This window comes from Vanessa cardui, chromosome Z (assembly GCF_905220365.1).
Source record: "Vanessa cardui chromosome Z, ilVanCard2.1, whole genome shotgun sequence".
NCBI classification, from domain to species: domain Eukaryota; kingdom Metazoa; phylum Arthropoda; class Insecta; order Lepidoptera; family Nymphalidae; genus Vanessa; species Vanessa cardui.
This window is the reverse complement of record NC_061154.1, coordinates 15781500-15800244: the sequence shown is the minus strand read 5'-3', so window position 1 is coordinate 15800244 and position 18745 is coordinate 15781500. Positions and strand designations below refer to the sequence as shown.

At 31.0% G+C, this 18745-nt stretch overlaps 1 protein-coding gene across 1 annotated transcript in view; it reads left to right on the top strand.

The window, feature by feature from the left end:
- The first annotated feature begins 2661 nt into the window (after positions 1-2661).
- The window catches only part of LOC124543115 (LIM/homeobox protein Awh), a 48302-nt gene continuing 32218 nt past the window's right edge, over positions 2662-18745 (top strand). The window contains exon 1 of the mRNA XM_047121173.1: positions 2662-2801. Coding sequence (XP_046977129.1) covers positions 2796-2801 — 6 coding nt within the window. The 5' untranslated portion in view covers positions 2662-2795. The remainder of the gene's footprint in view (positions 2802-18745) is intronic.

Genomic DNA, 18745 nt, shown 5'->3' with positions numbered 1-18745 from the left:
AGTAGTTAGGCTTAAGTGTTGTATTATAAATAATGATATATTCATCATAAGCTCTTAGTAGTGCTCAATATAGCTGAGTTATTAGCAAATCACAAATCTGAGGTTTATTTATCTTTTTTCCTATTCCATTTGACTAGGCTATAAATCTGTCCCTTTTCATCTATTCGAAAACGATATAATAAAATTGAATTGGAATACGTTTTTATAGAACTCATTAATTGATCCATCATGGAACATCTATAGTCGTAAAATCTAAAAAATTGGAAGGTTCGTTTTAATCTCAGATCTTTAAACAAAATTATTTATTTTCGTTATTGAAAATTGGGACTATAATTTGTTTAGTATAATAATGATGAAATAAAAGTGAGAGAATATATTTACTATATTCTTATGAAGGTACTTTATTGGGACTTAGTAAGTAATTTCACGTCTCTGTAATAATCCATTTTTTTTCGTAATCGGTGTATCTACTAATTATTTTATCTGAAAAATGCAGTTATTAACAATTAGGTAGTGGCTTCGCGCGGATTTCACCACGTTGATGGAAGATTGAGATCTGAGATGGGGACATTTTATTTAAATTCAAACTGAAAATCTAATTATAAAAACCTAGGACTATGTAATTGTGAGTCGGATTCGCGCACTTTGATAGCGTAAAACCCGACGTGTCCGTTAATAAGAGTATTGCTTATGATTAATATAATTTGAGAGTAGGTAACTATATGTTGTATGAAAACAAGAACATTTTTCAGTTTACAGGCATTAAATTAGCCGAACATGCGACTTAGCCGCGCGAAATTTTTGAAACTTTACCTATAGCACTTAAAGCGTCATCCCCTTTTAACCCGCGTTCCATGTAAATGCACCATGTTTCCTCCGGAATTCAAACTATCTCCATACCAAAATATATCTAAATGGGTTCAGCGGTTTAAGCTTAAAGAGGTAACAGACAACAAGACAATATTATTTTAGAAAGTGAACGGAATAAAGATACGAAATAAAGAATAAATGACAAAAGATAACAAGGGACGTTGCATCTTAGTTCCCAAAGTTGGTGGCGCATTGACGATGTAAGGAATAGTTAATATTTCTTACAGCGTCATTGTCTATGGGTGATGGTGACTTACCATCAGGAGGCCCATATGCTCGACCGCCAACCTTTACCATAAAAAAAACAAAGTAATCAAATATATCTTCATAAGTTTTGCAGATCATAGATTGCTTACTGAGCATGACACACCGGATATTATTACATGAGATTAAATAAATACCAAGAGTTTTCAATCATTCGAAATAAGTTAATTTTGATAATTAACATATTGAATAAGTTAAAGGTCTTAATATTCAAACTGAATTTTAAGACCGGATAATAGTAAACAGAACTTGCAAAAGCTAATTTAAATGTATATATGTTATTCTAAGAATACCTAGTTATGTTAGCGATTCTGTTCTTTCAGAAGAAATACGTGTCAATATTGTTTAAAAAATCTACATCTCCAATGACAAGAAGGTAGTCGGTACTAACCGATACCGGTGTATAATAAACACAACATTTCAATTTAATTATTTCTATGATTTTTTAAAAGCCATCGCTTTAAATGTCACAATAATTCAATTAACAATTTTGACTAATAAGTTATGTTAGACTAATTATATGGAGGGTTAGGTTGGGAGAACCTTTAGGGGGACTTTGGAAGACTGTCCAGCTGTCAGCAGTAAATAACAGTCCACCCCCCAAAATGGCGCAAATATGAAGGATATGAATGTCATTTGGAATTTTAAAAAAATAGTCTGTTGAGTATAGTATGTACTTAATTAATAACAGTCTGTATCCTAAAACGAAACAAGTTACTTAATTTTTACATAACATAATATAAAATAACAACAGTAAAAGTTACCCTGTCGCTACTGTAGCCACCCTAAGCGCCATTATGATGAACATTTTTCATACACAGACCGTTCTCCTTACCTTTAGTGTTGTCATAAATAATAATAAGAAAAGGTTAATTATAAAAAACAAAACGAGTATTTCATCTGTATCTACATGAGTAAGTATATATAAAATGCAACGCAAAGCAAAAAATACCAAGATGATATTTTTTTATATCGGATTTATATTTAAATGTAAGATTTAATGTAGATTCCTAATAAAAAGACATTAGTTATATATATTATCTGACACATAAAGGGTAGAAAAAAATCGTAATACTTATTATCGAAGTCGATTAAAATCGTTCGTTGAAAATATCGAAACCTTATCACAAAAAAAATATTGTCTTTTCTACTTTTTTAATGTAATTAGTATAAATAAATATTTGTAACAATTTTTAGCTTTTTCAACATTAATTTTAATTCACGTAGTCACGTATCTATAAAATCAGTTATTCCAAATAGGTACATCTGCTCTGCATATGACCGGTCTTCATACAAACATTAAGTAATTCAGTGTCACGAATCGAAATCCGATATAGGAAACGGATCGCTTTAAACGTACAAGTAGTTATAATACAAGTTACTTTTAGTACAATTTCCATAGGCGAGTTCCACCAGGCCACGCCTCGTACACTCGGACCAATGGGACGGTTGTAAATTGAGGGTTCCGTACTTGGCACCGCCTCATCTACTGTTAAACTAAACTTAGTTGATTCGTACCAAGTGAGGTGAACGGTCGTTAATATACCGTTGTGTCGTACGCGTTGTGTTCCCAATGCTCGGGTTTTGACAGTTGAATGACGAGATTACGTATATGTTTGATAATAAGTTTTATTTTGTGAATACAGAGGATTCGACACAATATGAAGGTAAGCTGGTTTCTTGGACTTATGTTTATCTAAGGATTTATTGGGTTAAAAATATAAATACATTGTTAATTTGGTTGAGACCTAGGCTAAGGTAATTTAATAGTAAATAATTTATAATATCCCGCAACGATATTGATCAAATATAATAATGTTAATAAGAAAAATGTTTAGAGCGACAATTTGTTATGTATTTGTTACAACATTAGTCATTACATTCAGTATAGTTGTAGTGTTTGTACAATAGGATCCTCTAGTTGAAAACTGGTTTAGACCATAGTTGCATTTTAAACGTCTACTAATAAACAAACTCCTTTGTTAAAGTTTAAAAACAATTAAAAAGCTAAAGCTAAAGCTTTAAACTCTTAAAAATATGAATTAAATAAAAGACCAGTAATTTCGTAAATGAATTACCATTTATTTTGAACATGAAATTACTGGCTGGTATATTTGATATTAATAAAAAAATTCGGTATCATTAAATTCGAAATATTTAAACAATCTTTATGATATTGTCTTACGTACATTTTAAGCTGCCTGTAACTTCTTCAAAATTCAATAAAACCTTTTTCATTTTAAAAATGTAGAATTAAGAATAAACGTCTGTCATGATAAAGTCTAGGCCCATTTAATTACAAAAATAATTATGAATTTGACGTAACAATAAAATTAAAACATATATCTTTTTAAGGACATTGGAAGTGTTTTTCAATAAAACATTACGTTAATATAATTCAGTAAGTCTTGTTAATCTATGTAACTTTTTTATATCAACTCTCTTATCTCTACCATAGATTGTTTAATGGAAACAACTTCATTAGTTATACTTCAAAGAAAGACCGACGGTAAAACGGTTTAAGCTTACCTCAGATACATATTTAACAAAGTTAAGTCGTAAAAGTAATAAAGAAGTAAATTTCTATTAAATTAATATACATATATGTACATATATGTAAGATCTTATAATAACAAATATATATGTATTTAAAAGCAATCATGCAAATCAATATATGTGCAATCAAATCAAATTGCTTGTGATATTCACGAGTATTTTTTTGTATTTTAAAATAATTTTCTTTTAAATCTCTACTATTATAATGAATAAAATTATTTTGTAAAAACATACGTTATATGATTTGAATTAATTTATTTTGTTTTAACTAATTCATTATCGTATTGAAGTGTATTTGATGTATTTGTTCTGGATGGTAATCACATTTGTCATTTATAAAATACAGATTTAAAAACTTATGTTGTAACTACTCAAGCTCTTTCAAACCGGAACTCAATATGACATTGATGTTTTATTTGAATAGCCGATGAAAGGGTGGTACCATTCAGCTACATGACATGTAGAGTCCTACCGCGGGTATGAAGTTGTCAAATCTATCTCTTTGTCTGAAGAGACCTATTTTAAATCGTACGTTACAATGTTAACAGTAATGACCTAATGGTAACAGAATTTTTATCGATTCGCTTTTAAGACATTACGTAAGTAAATACCTGTTGAAAAACTCTTGTACCGACCGCAGAAAATATAAAGTGGTTCGTTATTATTACTCATATTAAACTAACGTTAATCTAACTCAATGTCATATTTATTAAATATAGCCGTCCAAATGAAAACGTACACTGTTTCAATATATTTCAAAATTGTGAGTCATTAAACTGGTGCTAATAAAAGAGGTTTTAATGTCTGGAGATATAACCCTTGTGAATACCAAGAAGTTTTTATATTGATACATCGGTTTTGAATATGTATTAGCTGTGCCTGCGACTTCGCGTATTTATATTTAACAAAAGTTATTTTTGTAGCCTAAGTTACTCTTTATTACATCAGCTATTTTACAGTGGAAGTCACGTCAAAATTTGTTCAAGCCGTTCCATAGATTAGCTGGAACAAACATTCAGACAGACAAAAATTGTAAAAAAAATAAATATGATTTTGGTAAATTTACCATAAATACATACATATGCATTTAACAAAAAGCGGTTATTTTAATATTACAAACGGACACTCCAATTATATGTACCTATAGATAAAAAACTTATTTCATACGATCAACGCTACGCTTCAAATAATATATACGAATTGATAATAATTTCCATGTTGTTAAGCGCCTATATAGGTAATATTTTAATGAATATGCTCACAAGTAAAATATTCTTTTGCACTACATTCCGATAGTGTTGCAAAACCGATAGGTCTTATATTGATCCAAACAGACAAATCTTTTTACTTGATTTCCAAAGCTCCTTCTTGTCTCTGAGACCAAAGATCCCTTTAATGGAAAATTCCTATAAACTTTTAATATGAACTACATTAATCGCTATCAATGAGACAAATGTCTGTTGACACCGACGCAGTTGTGTATATAAACATACACCTTAATATATAACTCAAATAATTTAACTAAATTAATAAGACAATATAAACCAATCATATTTTGTAATTAAAATAACACTTTTCTTATAAAATTGTACGTATTCTAACTCGGATTCCAATGTAAGACTAATAAAGAATAATTATTGTTCACCTCGTTGTGAATCTGATTTATTCAAAAGTGCAACTGTTCGAGTTTCTTGCAATTTGAATCAAAATATTTACCAATGAAGAATATTTTATATTCTATTGTAATCTTACTTGTATAGGTTTCAGTTAATTTATTTATATTTACGATTATTGTTTTGATATGACTTCTATATGATTTTAATATGTTATAAATACAAAATCAAAATCAAGAAAATTTTTATTCAAGTAGGCTTTTAAGCACTTTTGAATGTGAAGCTACCACCGGTTCGGAAAGTAGATTCTACCGAGAAGAGCCGGCAAGAAAATTAGTACTCTTTTTCGACATTTAAAAAATACAAAGTTAGTTAATGCAATTATTTAAATTAATATATCCTGTTTGGAAGTCAACAGGTATTATATATAATAATAATGCAAATAAAAATATTCCTTCAAATCAAAATGGTAGCTTATATACATATAGCGGACTAACGGGAACAAGTACAAAGATTGTTTGAATTAAAACATTAGTATAAAAATAATTTAATACTAATGTTTGTAGTACATATATAAATTATAGTACTTAGGTCATGATACAGATATATACAAATAAATCGTAATCTTTTATCTTACATGTATTATAAAATAGCTTATACGCACTTGCCTCTCTACGTATCTTATTATAGAGTCCTAATTTTGTATACATTTATGAAGCAGGCTCTTCAGACATTTTTAAATTTTAGTTTTAAGATAATTTAAAATAAGAACACTCTTTTCACACAGGAGAACCACAAATACGTTTTGTATTATCATACGGTAATAATCATTATAAGTCAAAAACAATACTAATAATCTTAACCAAAAAAGTTTCTTTAGACGTTTATATGTGACGTTCGAAATATACGAAAATAAATTCATAGTACAATTACTATGAATTTATTTTACTTAAAATAATCGAAATTAATTAAATACCTGCATCCCACACAAATTAATTATTCTTATCTATTTATTGTATAAATATAGTCAATTTCGTACATCGTTTTTTGATATTTCACAATTGCATTCTTCGATAAGTTTCTAGCTTGTTTGTCTGTTACCGTACTCTATAATATTCATCTCTATAATACATATACTAATTTCATTCATCTTAAACATAAGTAAAATTATTTTATACTTTGATTCACAACCATCAAAGCCGGCGGGTATCACTCATCATCGAATCAGACGTGGAACCGAGCTTGCTTTATTCGGTAACCTCAGTTGACTGTACATTTGGAATGGGAGCCTCCAGGCTATTTCAAATAACGAAAATATGTTTATTGTTATTGTATGGAAAAAATAATTGTAAAATATGATAAATAAAGACTCTCTGAGATTCATTTGCCGGTTCTTCACGGGTCCAAGGTGTTTGTTTCCGAATTATTGGTACATTTTTGACTATCAATCAGTAAATGGTAAACTACATTGTGTGTAAGGTCCATATCGAATAAAGATCTCTGCATTTGACTTTAAGAAATCTTTTTCACACAAATAATGTCGCCTGCCATTTAATTATATTTTTTTATTGTTGGTTGTTTGTTTTCGATTCTTAAAATAAAATAGATAAGAAAAAAAAAAAACGATTTAAACAATATTTTCGTATTGATTACTTATGAAATGAAAATATATTGATATACACTAACACTATGTACATATATATATATATATATATATATATATATATATATATATATATATATCTCTTAATATATCATAGCGATAATCAGATGTTGACAAATTAGTCATATTAAATTCTAATAAATTGTATTTAATAAATGCCGCCATATTTCAAAATAATTACATTAGGTATGTCAGATGTTTTAACAAAACGTATAAAAAATCTATTGACTGATACGAAGATTTGTTTAACTTATATTTTTATAAAAATTGTATAAACATACTGATTCTTATCATTCCGATATTATATATAACGATAAGAATCCCCCTTTATATATAAAAACGATTTTTGTACGTATTTTTATTAATACCACATACATTAGTAAGAATTTATGTGACAGTACCACTTAATAGGTATAAAATATTATTTTGTCAGTCATTTTCGTCAATTCAATTTAATTTATTTTTTAGCAGTCGGATTTGAAGATGTAAATTATTCCGGGCTATATATATCACTTTTTTTACTACCAATAATTTGACAAATGATTCACTAAAATCATTTTAGTCATCGAGTATTTGACAAGTGATAACACAATACTATGTTTAATATAGTGCATTTTAGAAAGAAATACATAAAGGCATTTTAGTAATCCTGAAATCCTAAATGTTTTGTTAAGTAAAATTATTGAGTCAAGGTGCGGCTCTAAATATTATTATATCTATGTATTCATTCGTAATAGTAATGTCAGTTAGTTGTGTATGTGTGTAGGCAGATAATCGAATAGTAAGTAGATAAAATAGATTCTTAAATAAAGCATATTGCTCAATACAAAATTAAAAAGATTATAAAATAAGCTAACTTAATTTTTGTCGCACTGGTGGGATATATAATATTAAATTTTTATTATATACATATAATTGATAAATAAAACTTTGCATTTCGAATTTCGGAAAATCTCAGAATCTACAATCCGAATTTATGGTAGTTATTTACATTTATCTAATTTAAATTATGATTCAAAAGCGTTTGCAAACTCCTTCTTGAAAGAGGATATTTTGATTTTTGATCAAGAATATAAAATATATTCTTTCGCACTCGTAAATGCTTTCAAACATATTTTTTCATTAATTAAAGACTTGCTGGTATAATTAAATAGATAATATTATATACTCCTGTTTCACCACGGGTCGAAAACTTTGTACTTATTTACAAGCACACCTGTTCCTTTATTAATACAAATTAATTATTCAGTAAGAGTGAAAATATATGAGAAATTTCTAGTCCTATTATGTTCTTTAGAATATTTTTTAAATAATACTTAAATAAAAACTCTTTTGTTGTTTCCTGTACTTTTTGACCTATTTCTATTAAACCAATGTTTACTTTATCTGTATCAATTGACCTCTTTCCGCCTTCGTATTAAAATTATCTTTGAATATTACTCACTTGATTTATTCTAAAATAATCCTGTTTACTTAGCTCTGTCAACTGCCTATTCAAATCATCGGTATTATCTTTAATTTAGGTTTTTTAGATAGGGCATTATATTCCGATAGGATAATTTTAATTGGCTTCATGTCCATCTCTGTAGGTTCAGCATCCACTCATCATGTATTCTACAATACTTATGACTTCTCTATATTCTATGAGGTGACAACTTCAAGAAGGGCATTGCTCGTCTACCTACCAACATTATATACCAGGTATAAATATTAAGCGAAATAATATCGAAGCTTCGATTAGCAATAAGATAAAACTAATATATTTTTATTCAGATTTGGATATGTAATGCAGCGGTATTATATTAGAGCTCTTTCCAGTGAGACAAATTGATAAGTTACAATATACAATAAGTAAAGTTATTAATATATAGTTTATTCTTTGTACTAGCAGTCGATAAACAATTCATTTTGAAAATAAAAGGTATGTTATTACTTCTAAATAACTTAAGTGAAGGAATAATTTATTTATTTATTGTTTAAACATTCTTTTTAATTTTATTATTGTTCAGTTATCAAATAGAAAAACCTCAGAACGTGAGCTAAAATGGACTAGAAATAGATACTTACTTATATTGTAGGTGTTCGCGATCATATTGTGCCGAGATGACCCAGTGGTTAGAACGCGTGCATCTTAACCGATAATTTCGAATTCAAACCCAGACAAGCACCACTATACATATGTGCTTAATTTGTGTTTATAATTCATCTCGTACTCGGTGGTAAATGAAAAAATAGTGAGGAAATCTGCATGTGACTAATTTCATTGAGATTCTGCCACATGTGAATTCCACCAACCCGCATTGGAACAGCGTGGTGGAATATGTTCCAAGCCCTCTCCTTAATGGGAGAGGAGGCCATTAGCCCAGCAGTGGGAAATTTATAGGCTGTTACTTTCGCGACCATAGAATATTCTTAATATATGTAAGTATTATATTCAAAACCAATGTCTCGATATAAACCTTTGTATCTACGAGGGTCAGATCAAGCAAGTCATTAATGAGCCGTTTATTGACACCAATTTAATGAATCACCTTTTTTTACTAAAGTTCACTGAATTAACATACTTTTTTATTTCACCGATTATTTTCAACGATGTTTTCTTTGCTGTAACTATTATCTTTTCACAAAAATTGTATTCGAAATTTTTCTTCAATGGATCATGACAATTTTGCTAATAAACATCTTCAGTTAAATGTTTTGCTTAAAAATATTAAAAAGTAACTTGCGAGAAAGGAATATAAACTAGGATTATATGGATCTCTCTTCATTCGATTGCGCTATAACAGCGTTGTACGGATGTTGTATACTATATGTAGCCCCTCTCATCAGTTATTCTACGGCCAAATAACATACTCAGTATTGTTGTGTTGCGGTTTGAAGGGTGAGTGAGCCAGTGTAGTGTAGGCACAAGGGACATAACATCTTAGTTCCCAAGGTTGAAGGCACATTGACGATGTAAGGAATAGTTAATATTTCTTACAGCGTCATTGTCGATAGTGACCACTTACCATCAGGTGGCCCATATCCGCCAAGCTATACCATAAAAAATATTGGTAATTTGTCTTCTTTTTCGATGCTCAAATTACTAATTACTTAAAGGGAAATTCTGTGGACCTTCAATACAAGTATCATAATTAAAATAAATGTTATATAACTGTACTTACTTATTCAGAAAAAAAATATAAAAAAAATAATCTTTTTTTAGACATAGACTAAGAAATCACGCGACTGCGTCTCAAACGATGGTCAAACATTTGTGAGACGGACACTTTAATGTAATTCCAGAGGTCCGATATGTAAATCACAACCAGTAAGGGACTGCGATTAAAATAAACTACTTAATATTCTTTTCAAACGATTATAGAACGTAAACACTTTCGCAAGCAATGTGTGTGTAGGAGATACCTATTTAACTGTTTCAATGTATCTCAAGCCTAATACCTCAGTCTAGTACCTAGCTTAAATATCCTACCCGATTATGAATCACTTCAGTCATCGTAACATCAACGAAGCCGTCTAGAAGATACTGTAGCTTTCAAATGTCTGAGCTAATACAGGTGCACTTTCCTACGCTGTGACTATTAGATGGGATGGTACTCCAACAAGACTGATAATAGTTTATATCTAATGGTGTCTTTACGTGCTTTTTTTCTTGTCAGTATAAGCTTTGCCATCTTGCAGCACCGGACAGCTACCAAGAATGCCTTGGCAAAGCCCAGTAACTTATTATTCACTCGATATGGGACGTGAACAAAATATTACCCGTGCTAATTTGGATGATTAGCTAGATTAATAATAATCTATTGCAGTGCAGTAGTCCTAATTTGGTCGTATAATATGTCCTTATCTGATATCATGTTGAAAAAGTTGTATTTACACTGTAGGCTTACCAAATAAACAAATAAATAGTATTTAAAGATAGTAAGGCAGTCTGTTTGTTTTGTTACATCATCAGTACAATAAAGTAGACGATGTGATCCGGGTTACATCAAATCCGATTAAATTCGAATCGGGTGCGTGCGATAAATCGTCGCCCGAGTCGGCTGTCGTCGGCGGCAATTCGTTACGTTCCGTTTTACCGAAAAACTTATTCGATGCATCGAGAAATATGGCGGCGGCCGCTTTATAGGCTAATATGTTATTTAAAGCGGGCGAGCGGAGCCCTGTGGCGCTGCCACCGGCTCAATGCGGATATTAATGGTAGGAATGTATCACGTATCTTCAAAGCCCGTGCGAATGTCTCGTTCGTTTGACGGGTCAGACGCTGTAAGTGCCAGGATGACCTCAGCCCACCCGGTTCTGTGTGGAATGTTTCATATAGACAAGGAATTTAAAACAAGCAAAAGGCATACCTGAATAACTATTACCTCACGTAATAGAGACTTCAAAACCAACTTTTTGCAAATCATTAGATATTTAGGATGTTCTTTAATTAAATATCGTGCAAGAACATTGTCGAAGAAATACTTGATATGTTTTAAACTAGGTAATATTTATTCGATAAAATAATATAAATTAAATGAAATATCGTTAGTTGTGAGTCGTTGCTATAATCAATTTTATCACCGAGAAGCAAGGGCATTAACAGTAAGATTTTGTTACAGCCACAGTCGATACAGCGTGTTGTCGTTGCAACTTAAGAAACATTTGTATAAGTCTCTTGTTTAGAGAAATAAAAGCAAAAACGATTTAATAACAAGCTCTCGATATTATTTAACGAAACAAACATCTTAAGCAAATCGCCACCATTACTTTACTACTTATATGTATTTCCAAATTATTTTTTGCACTTTATTTATTACTAACGACCCGTCCCGGCTACGCTAACGCAATGCTGATACTTTATAATAGATTTACGATATCACTTTAATAACTTCTAAAATTATCAGGGCTTCTCTACTACAATGTGGTTACTCTTTAATATATTATACACATAAACCTTTCTCTCGAATAGATCTATTTATTAAAAAAAAAATCGTATCAAATTCCGTTGCGTATTTTTAAAGATCTAAGCATACTTAGGGACAGAGAGCGGTAATCAGCTTTGTTTCATGCTATGTAATGATATTTTTTAATACATAAATATTACATATCAAATGTTTATTAAATACACATTGTGAAATTTCGTATCTGACTAATAATCTATCTGAATCAAGTCTATACAGAGTTGCATCTTGAAAAAAAGCGAAACGAAGAACATTATAGCATATTCATTATGTTACTAGGGATAATGTAGGTTACAACTTCTATACAAACACTTTATAAGCACTACTGTGTATCTTAAAAGGCGTGAATTAGCATAAATATAACATATGGTTATCTTAGATTAAACCGTTAAACATAGATCAAAAATAATGACGTATTATTTCAGATCTAAATTCAACAATAATTGCTTATTTTTATTCGAACACTAATTGAAATATTTACATTTTGACTTGAAAACAAATGAATTTAAAATAAAACTAAGTAATAAATATAAGTTTTTATAATATTTGCATGTAAACACGAAAGTCCTCGTGTATTGTATATTTATGTGAACCAGCAGCTTCGGCTCGAAATGTTTAATTGAAATATAAAAAACTCGAGACATATTCTGCTTAAAAACATATTCACACAAACGTTGAATGCTTTCTAGAACTGCGTCGTACTATATTAATAATAGAAACCCTAGCGGTAAAAACGTATATTGTAAATAACACATTAACATATAAAAGTAATTAACAACAAATTACGTGCGCTGGCGCTGGTTCGTGCCTTGTAGCGATTAATTTAAATTATTAAATGAGATCAACTTTTTAATATAAATTCGAGTAATGCATAAATATGAAAAGCGAAGTAAGACAGCGATATTTCCGTTGTTTAAATATCGTCGTGGCGCTAGACTTGTGTCAATTAGTTTTACTTTATTCACGTGGAGACGTCTATCGTTATTTTATATATGATAGTGCTGGGCCACAAAAACAAGGAACGAAAGACAACTGCATGTAGCGGAGATGAGAATGTTGAGAGGAATGTGTGGTGTTACGCGAATAAATAGAGTAAGGAATGAGTACGTAAGAGGAAGTCTGAAAGTGGCACCAATAACCCAAAAACATACGTGGAAGCCGGCTGACATGGTATGGCTATGTTATGTGGAGATATAAGGACCATCTTGTAAGGAAGAATGGATGTGGATAGAAGAATGGCTATAGAGAAAGGGGACAACCAAAGAAACGATGGATGGATTCTGTGAAAGACGATATGGCCGGAGAGAATGTTACTTGTGAGATGATGTTGTGAATTGGGATAAGGGCAGGAGGATAAAGTTTTTATAGTGAGACAAAATTTCAACAAGTAGATAATAAGTTATGACCCTCACCCATACGATGTCGTCGAGCCATTTGGAAGACCAGTCTACTGTATAGGTCATATTAATATCAAACTGTAGACAGAAGGCCTTGAAAAACACACGACTGGAAAGAGTTCACGTGAAGGACCAAAGGCTTTAAATGCTTTCTGAGGTACGCGATAGTACACACTTCCAACTTGTACTTCGTGCTGTTACTGGTTTTATAATGTTTTCAACGCAGAAGTCGGATCTGTGGTCTTATATCGAGCAACTAGATCAACGAGGTTGGAGGCATAGTAGTGTCAATAACAATTATTCTTAACGTCATTAATGCGCCGCCAACCATGGCTAATTAGAAGACGTTCAAACCCTTGTCTTTGATTACACTAACTCACTCTCATTCATTCCAACGCAGCAAGACGAAATGGTGATGATTGGTGGTTTATGCCTGGGTGGTATTTGTTCAGGTATGTCTTACGATTAGTACCTATTACAGCCAATATATTAACGATGATTCGGTGTGAATTCTACTAATAGGGAACACTTTACTTGTGACAGATTTGTTAATTACGATTCCAAAGAGCTGTATAGTGCCTTCTTAAATAGAGTGTATCTTCTCGAACAAGTAAATAAACTAATATTTAATGACCTCTTTTATAAGGGATAAAGATCTTATTAAATAGGCTGTCCTAGGCGTGAATTATGTAAAAGCATCGAAAACATATCTACATATATTTGGTTGGGTTTGTATCCAAGTTAAGATTAATGTACTGCAACGCTCTTCCAATGAAAATTTTTTTTTGCTGTGGTTTTTCTAAAGCAAATTAAGTCCTAGTTCATAATATATTATGTTTAAAGTTTATAGGTATAGTGCGTTGATAATAATTTAGTTAAGTTAATATACGAGCTGATCCATGATGTTTTAACCGTTTCACATGATTCTACCTACTCCTACCTGGGTCGTAGAATCATTATATATAATAATTCTGACCAAATATATAAAAAAACTCACTAATATATAATGTATCAAATTCAAATAGGACTGGTAGATCTTGCAATTTGATTGAACTATCAAACGTTTGTTATTTGTATGGATTAAAAATAAAAAATACAAATATGGAAGGACACTATAGTCCATCACAATTATTGTAAACACACGCAGTTCCAAATGCGTTCAAATTGAATGCGTAACCGACTAAAGGTTTACCGACACGATGAAAATGTATTGTGTTTTTATTTTCAACTGACCATCGTCGTCAACTGTCAGAATAAAGGCTAGCTTGATAATAAAAGGTTAATGGTTTTTACAATGATACGGGCCGTATGTCATCTTTTCAACCGACTTAATATCGAATTGTACTTGTTTGTAAGGATGCGAATTTATTAGTAACTAATTAACCGATTAGTATGATTTATTTACGTTATAAATAATTAATATTTCAATAGCCTTCACTAGGTCTAGCCTTCTAGCGCCGTATAAGGCGATCGATGATGATTACTTGAACTGTTTCTTAGTTAATATCTACGAATTTTCTTTATCCCGTATAAAGTGAATAGCATATAGTGATCGTTTTATATATATATATATACCTATATATATATATATACCCATCCTACAAGATATATTTACATACATACCAATATCTTTTGCATTATAGTAGGTTCACACGACACAGACTTAGCACATATTTTTAATGAACAGACTTAAAAAACTTTTCGGCAAAATGTCTGTACATACATTTTATCGATAAACTTTTTAAGTTGGTACAAAATCAAAGATTGAACTTTTCATTACCTGCGACTTTTAGTTTTGAGAATGAAGTGTTTTAAAAAAAAATTTTCTTAGCAGTAACTTTTCATTCATTTTTCAGTAAATATGTAATCAATTAATAATTCATTGATCAATTAATTTGCTCCAAATAACACGCAGACTTTCAACTTACATGAATATACTTACTACTACTACTGACTTACTACTACTGACTTTTTCATGCAAAGCTCAGACTTTTCTAATACACCGACTTTTGTCTGAGCTGCCAACTTGCACAGACAAAATTCCATAATCTGTGCCAAGTCTTTGTTATTTGAGAACATTCTTAAAGGTAGGTCACCTTTAAGAATGTTCTCACCCAATAAACAAATAAACTTTATTCTAATAAAACAAAAAAACGAACATCAATTGTATAAGGCAAATTAAAACAATAACGTATTTAACCTCAGCAATAAATTTTCTTAAATTGTAATTGGCCACGATGCTCTTACGAGTAGAGAGTATCGTGTATTATATGTAATTCATTGAGATGGAATTAAACGCCGTTTCGATTACATTGAAAATATAATTCGAATCGAATGATTTTATAAAAACGAGTTCAATAGGAAAATATTATTTAAAAAACGACATTTTATTGCTGTAATTTATTTCAATTGCTAAATATATTGACTTGGTACGTAGAATAATTTACAAATTATCTTTATTTTCTCGATATATGTTTGAATTGTGAACGTTTCTAAACTAAATGCCGTGAGCATATTAATTAGGTCGCCACAGATAACTATTAAATCGAAGCTGTTATTCGAGACAAGATGATATTGAAGTCTACTTTGAAGACCCATTCAGAAAGCGTTTATAACTTAAACAAATAGAGTTGTCATATCGAATATATTTAATTTAAGGTTAAAATACCAACCTTTTTTATTCCGACGCATAGCTACCGGAGTGCTTTGAAAATGTTATAGAAAGAGTTGACAAGGGACGTTCGGACGGACAGACGGGAGGATCGCTGTTTATTGAATAAACAAAGAAGGCTGAGCGGCATTGTGCAACGATGACGCGGATGTTCCGCGTTAGAGATCCTCAGGGAATTATCGTTTTGCTGTCGTTTTTTAATCGATTACGATGCATTTACGAAAGGGTTTAACATTTGAGTATTCGATTGAATATACATAAATCATTATTAATAATAGAATTAATAACATTAAATGTTTAAATATATACAAATGTGAACTAAAATTAGTTACAGTACAAATCTTGACCGCGTGGATTGGTGGCAAGAATGCTAGCAGCATTTCCCCGTTGAATCGCAATTCCGATCCTCTGGACAAAAATCAAACCAGCCCTCCTGTCACCAGTGGAGGCAATGAGGAGAGGTGTTATACTTTTGATGAAGCTTTTTGCACCACTACTCAAAGGGCCAAGCGTTTCGACAGCAAATGGAACAAAAAAGTAATTCAACATAAGACACGAATATTTAGCCTTTTTTTGCATCAGTTCAGATTGAATTACTTAAGTTCATATGCCTTTATTGTCTTGAAACATTTATATAGAATTCTGTCGTTAAATTCTCCCAGATCGTTTATGTTTTCACCAGATATCTATTAGAGAGAGCAACAGCTAAAATGTCAAACTGGGGTGAGAGACTGATATCTGCTCAAAACATTATATATTATTTCACTAATATCTTAAAGTGAGCTTGTTTCGAATATTAATAAAATATTTTAGTAAATACGATATTACAAATATAATGATTGCCAGACAAGTTCGAGGGTGGTAAATACACACAAACACATACCTAAGTAGTGTTAATAAAATTGTAACCATTAAATTATCGATAAAAACATCGGGTTCCATAGTTAGTTTATGGATCTTATTTACATGCTGTTCTCTACTTATAGTTTATGTAGCTGTTTACAAACTCACTTTAAATAGTACTCAGTTCCTAGTTAGTGTATTGGCTAGCTTACGGAGTAAATCACGAGGTCATAGGTTCAATTTCCGGATCGGGCTGATAAATTATTATTCATTTCTTCTGTGATTAGGTACTTGATAAAAGCTTATAGTTTGTAGGTTGACATTGTTTGTATATTTAGTGATATATTTTAAGTAACTTCGATCCCATCGCGCCAGAGGAAATATGACTCTATCCTTTGTCGCACCGCCAACAAATGATCTTTTTACCAGCACACGTGTTCCCCTTACCTACCTTACCTTATTACTACCTTCAACGAAAACCTTCAACGAAAATATATATTGCGGGCCACCATGGCGAGGGCGACTAGTGCAGGACATTCCTACTGACTGTACTGGTCGTCTTCGCCTTTGGACTCCACGTCCACTTACCATCAAAAGATGTCATATGCCTATGCGGAAAGATTAAAAAGTACCCTATGGTACCTACGTACCATCCATATATTATTGTATATTGGTTTGGATGGTGAGTGAGTCAGTGTAGATACAGTCACAATGAATGGATGTAAAGACTCAGTACCTAATATACTTAAACGGTTTCAATATCTATGTTAAGTAGTGATCACTTACCACAATGTATCTGTGATCACCACTGCTTATATACTGTTTGCTTGCCCATGTTATAATAAAAGTTTATACATCCAGTGCAAGTGGATTGAGGATAGCTAGACTATAAATTACAGTTTACATAACATTGCAACAAAAAAAAACTTTAATTAAAATTTCCAGGTCCTTAATTTCCGCTAGTAGGTATGACAATCATTTATATTGCGAGCATTGGTACTTTGTCGTTTTCATAAACATAACTATTAGACACTTTTAGTGAAATCGAAATGTCCGAATACGAAATGTGACATGGTTGTAATTATTGTGAAACACTAACAAGACTAGCATTTCCATCTGAGTCCGTTATATTTCCGTGTTCATTAGAACTTGTAGTTTTAGTTTAGTGTTTACTAAATTAACTTAGACTTAGTCATGACTACAATTATAAATGTTAGGAATTATTTTGAGTAAACATTTTATTGGTACTACCTAGCTATGTATAGTCGAGCGCCTTGTTTATGTAAAAAGTTTCAATCTATTTGTGACAAACACCAATAATTCAGTTGTACGAGTAAGCGAACGAAATGTTTGAATCGTTGATTCAAATGTTAATTTTACGTTCGGAATGCATTGGTGTGGATCGTCTTGAAGATATGTTGATAGCGCATATATGTATAATAGCGCGTTACCCCCGCACACAAATTCGCGCCTACGATACACTGCATAATTATGTTTTTGGTAGACAGTTAAGATAATATTGAGCCGCTTACACAATTTTTTTATTAAGTAGTCACCACTGTCTTTACACACTGGTGCTGTAAGTAATATTAAACATTACAGACGTAAGGTAGATCTGTGAGTAGTACTAGACGAGCCAATTGTCAACATCAAATTTAACAATCTAGACCGAAAGGCCAATATTTTAAACCATGGAGCCAGAATTTTCAGCCAATTACTCTCACCAATAGATATTAGACACAACAGCTAATATTTTTAATAAAGCTAGAAACAATAAGAAATGTGTTTGACAAATTAAAACTAAACAAATAAGCGCGTTCTCAGAAAGAAGATATTGGAAGAGAATTACCCAGTATCTTTCGAACATGATAAGTACACTAAAGCATAATATTATTTCATAAAATGAATATTAATTATTACGA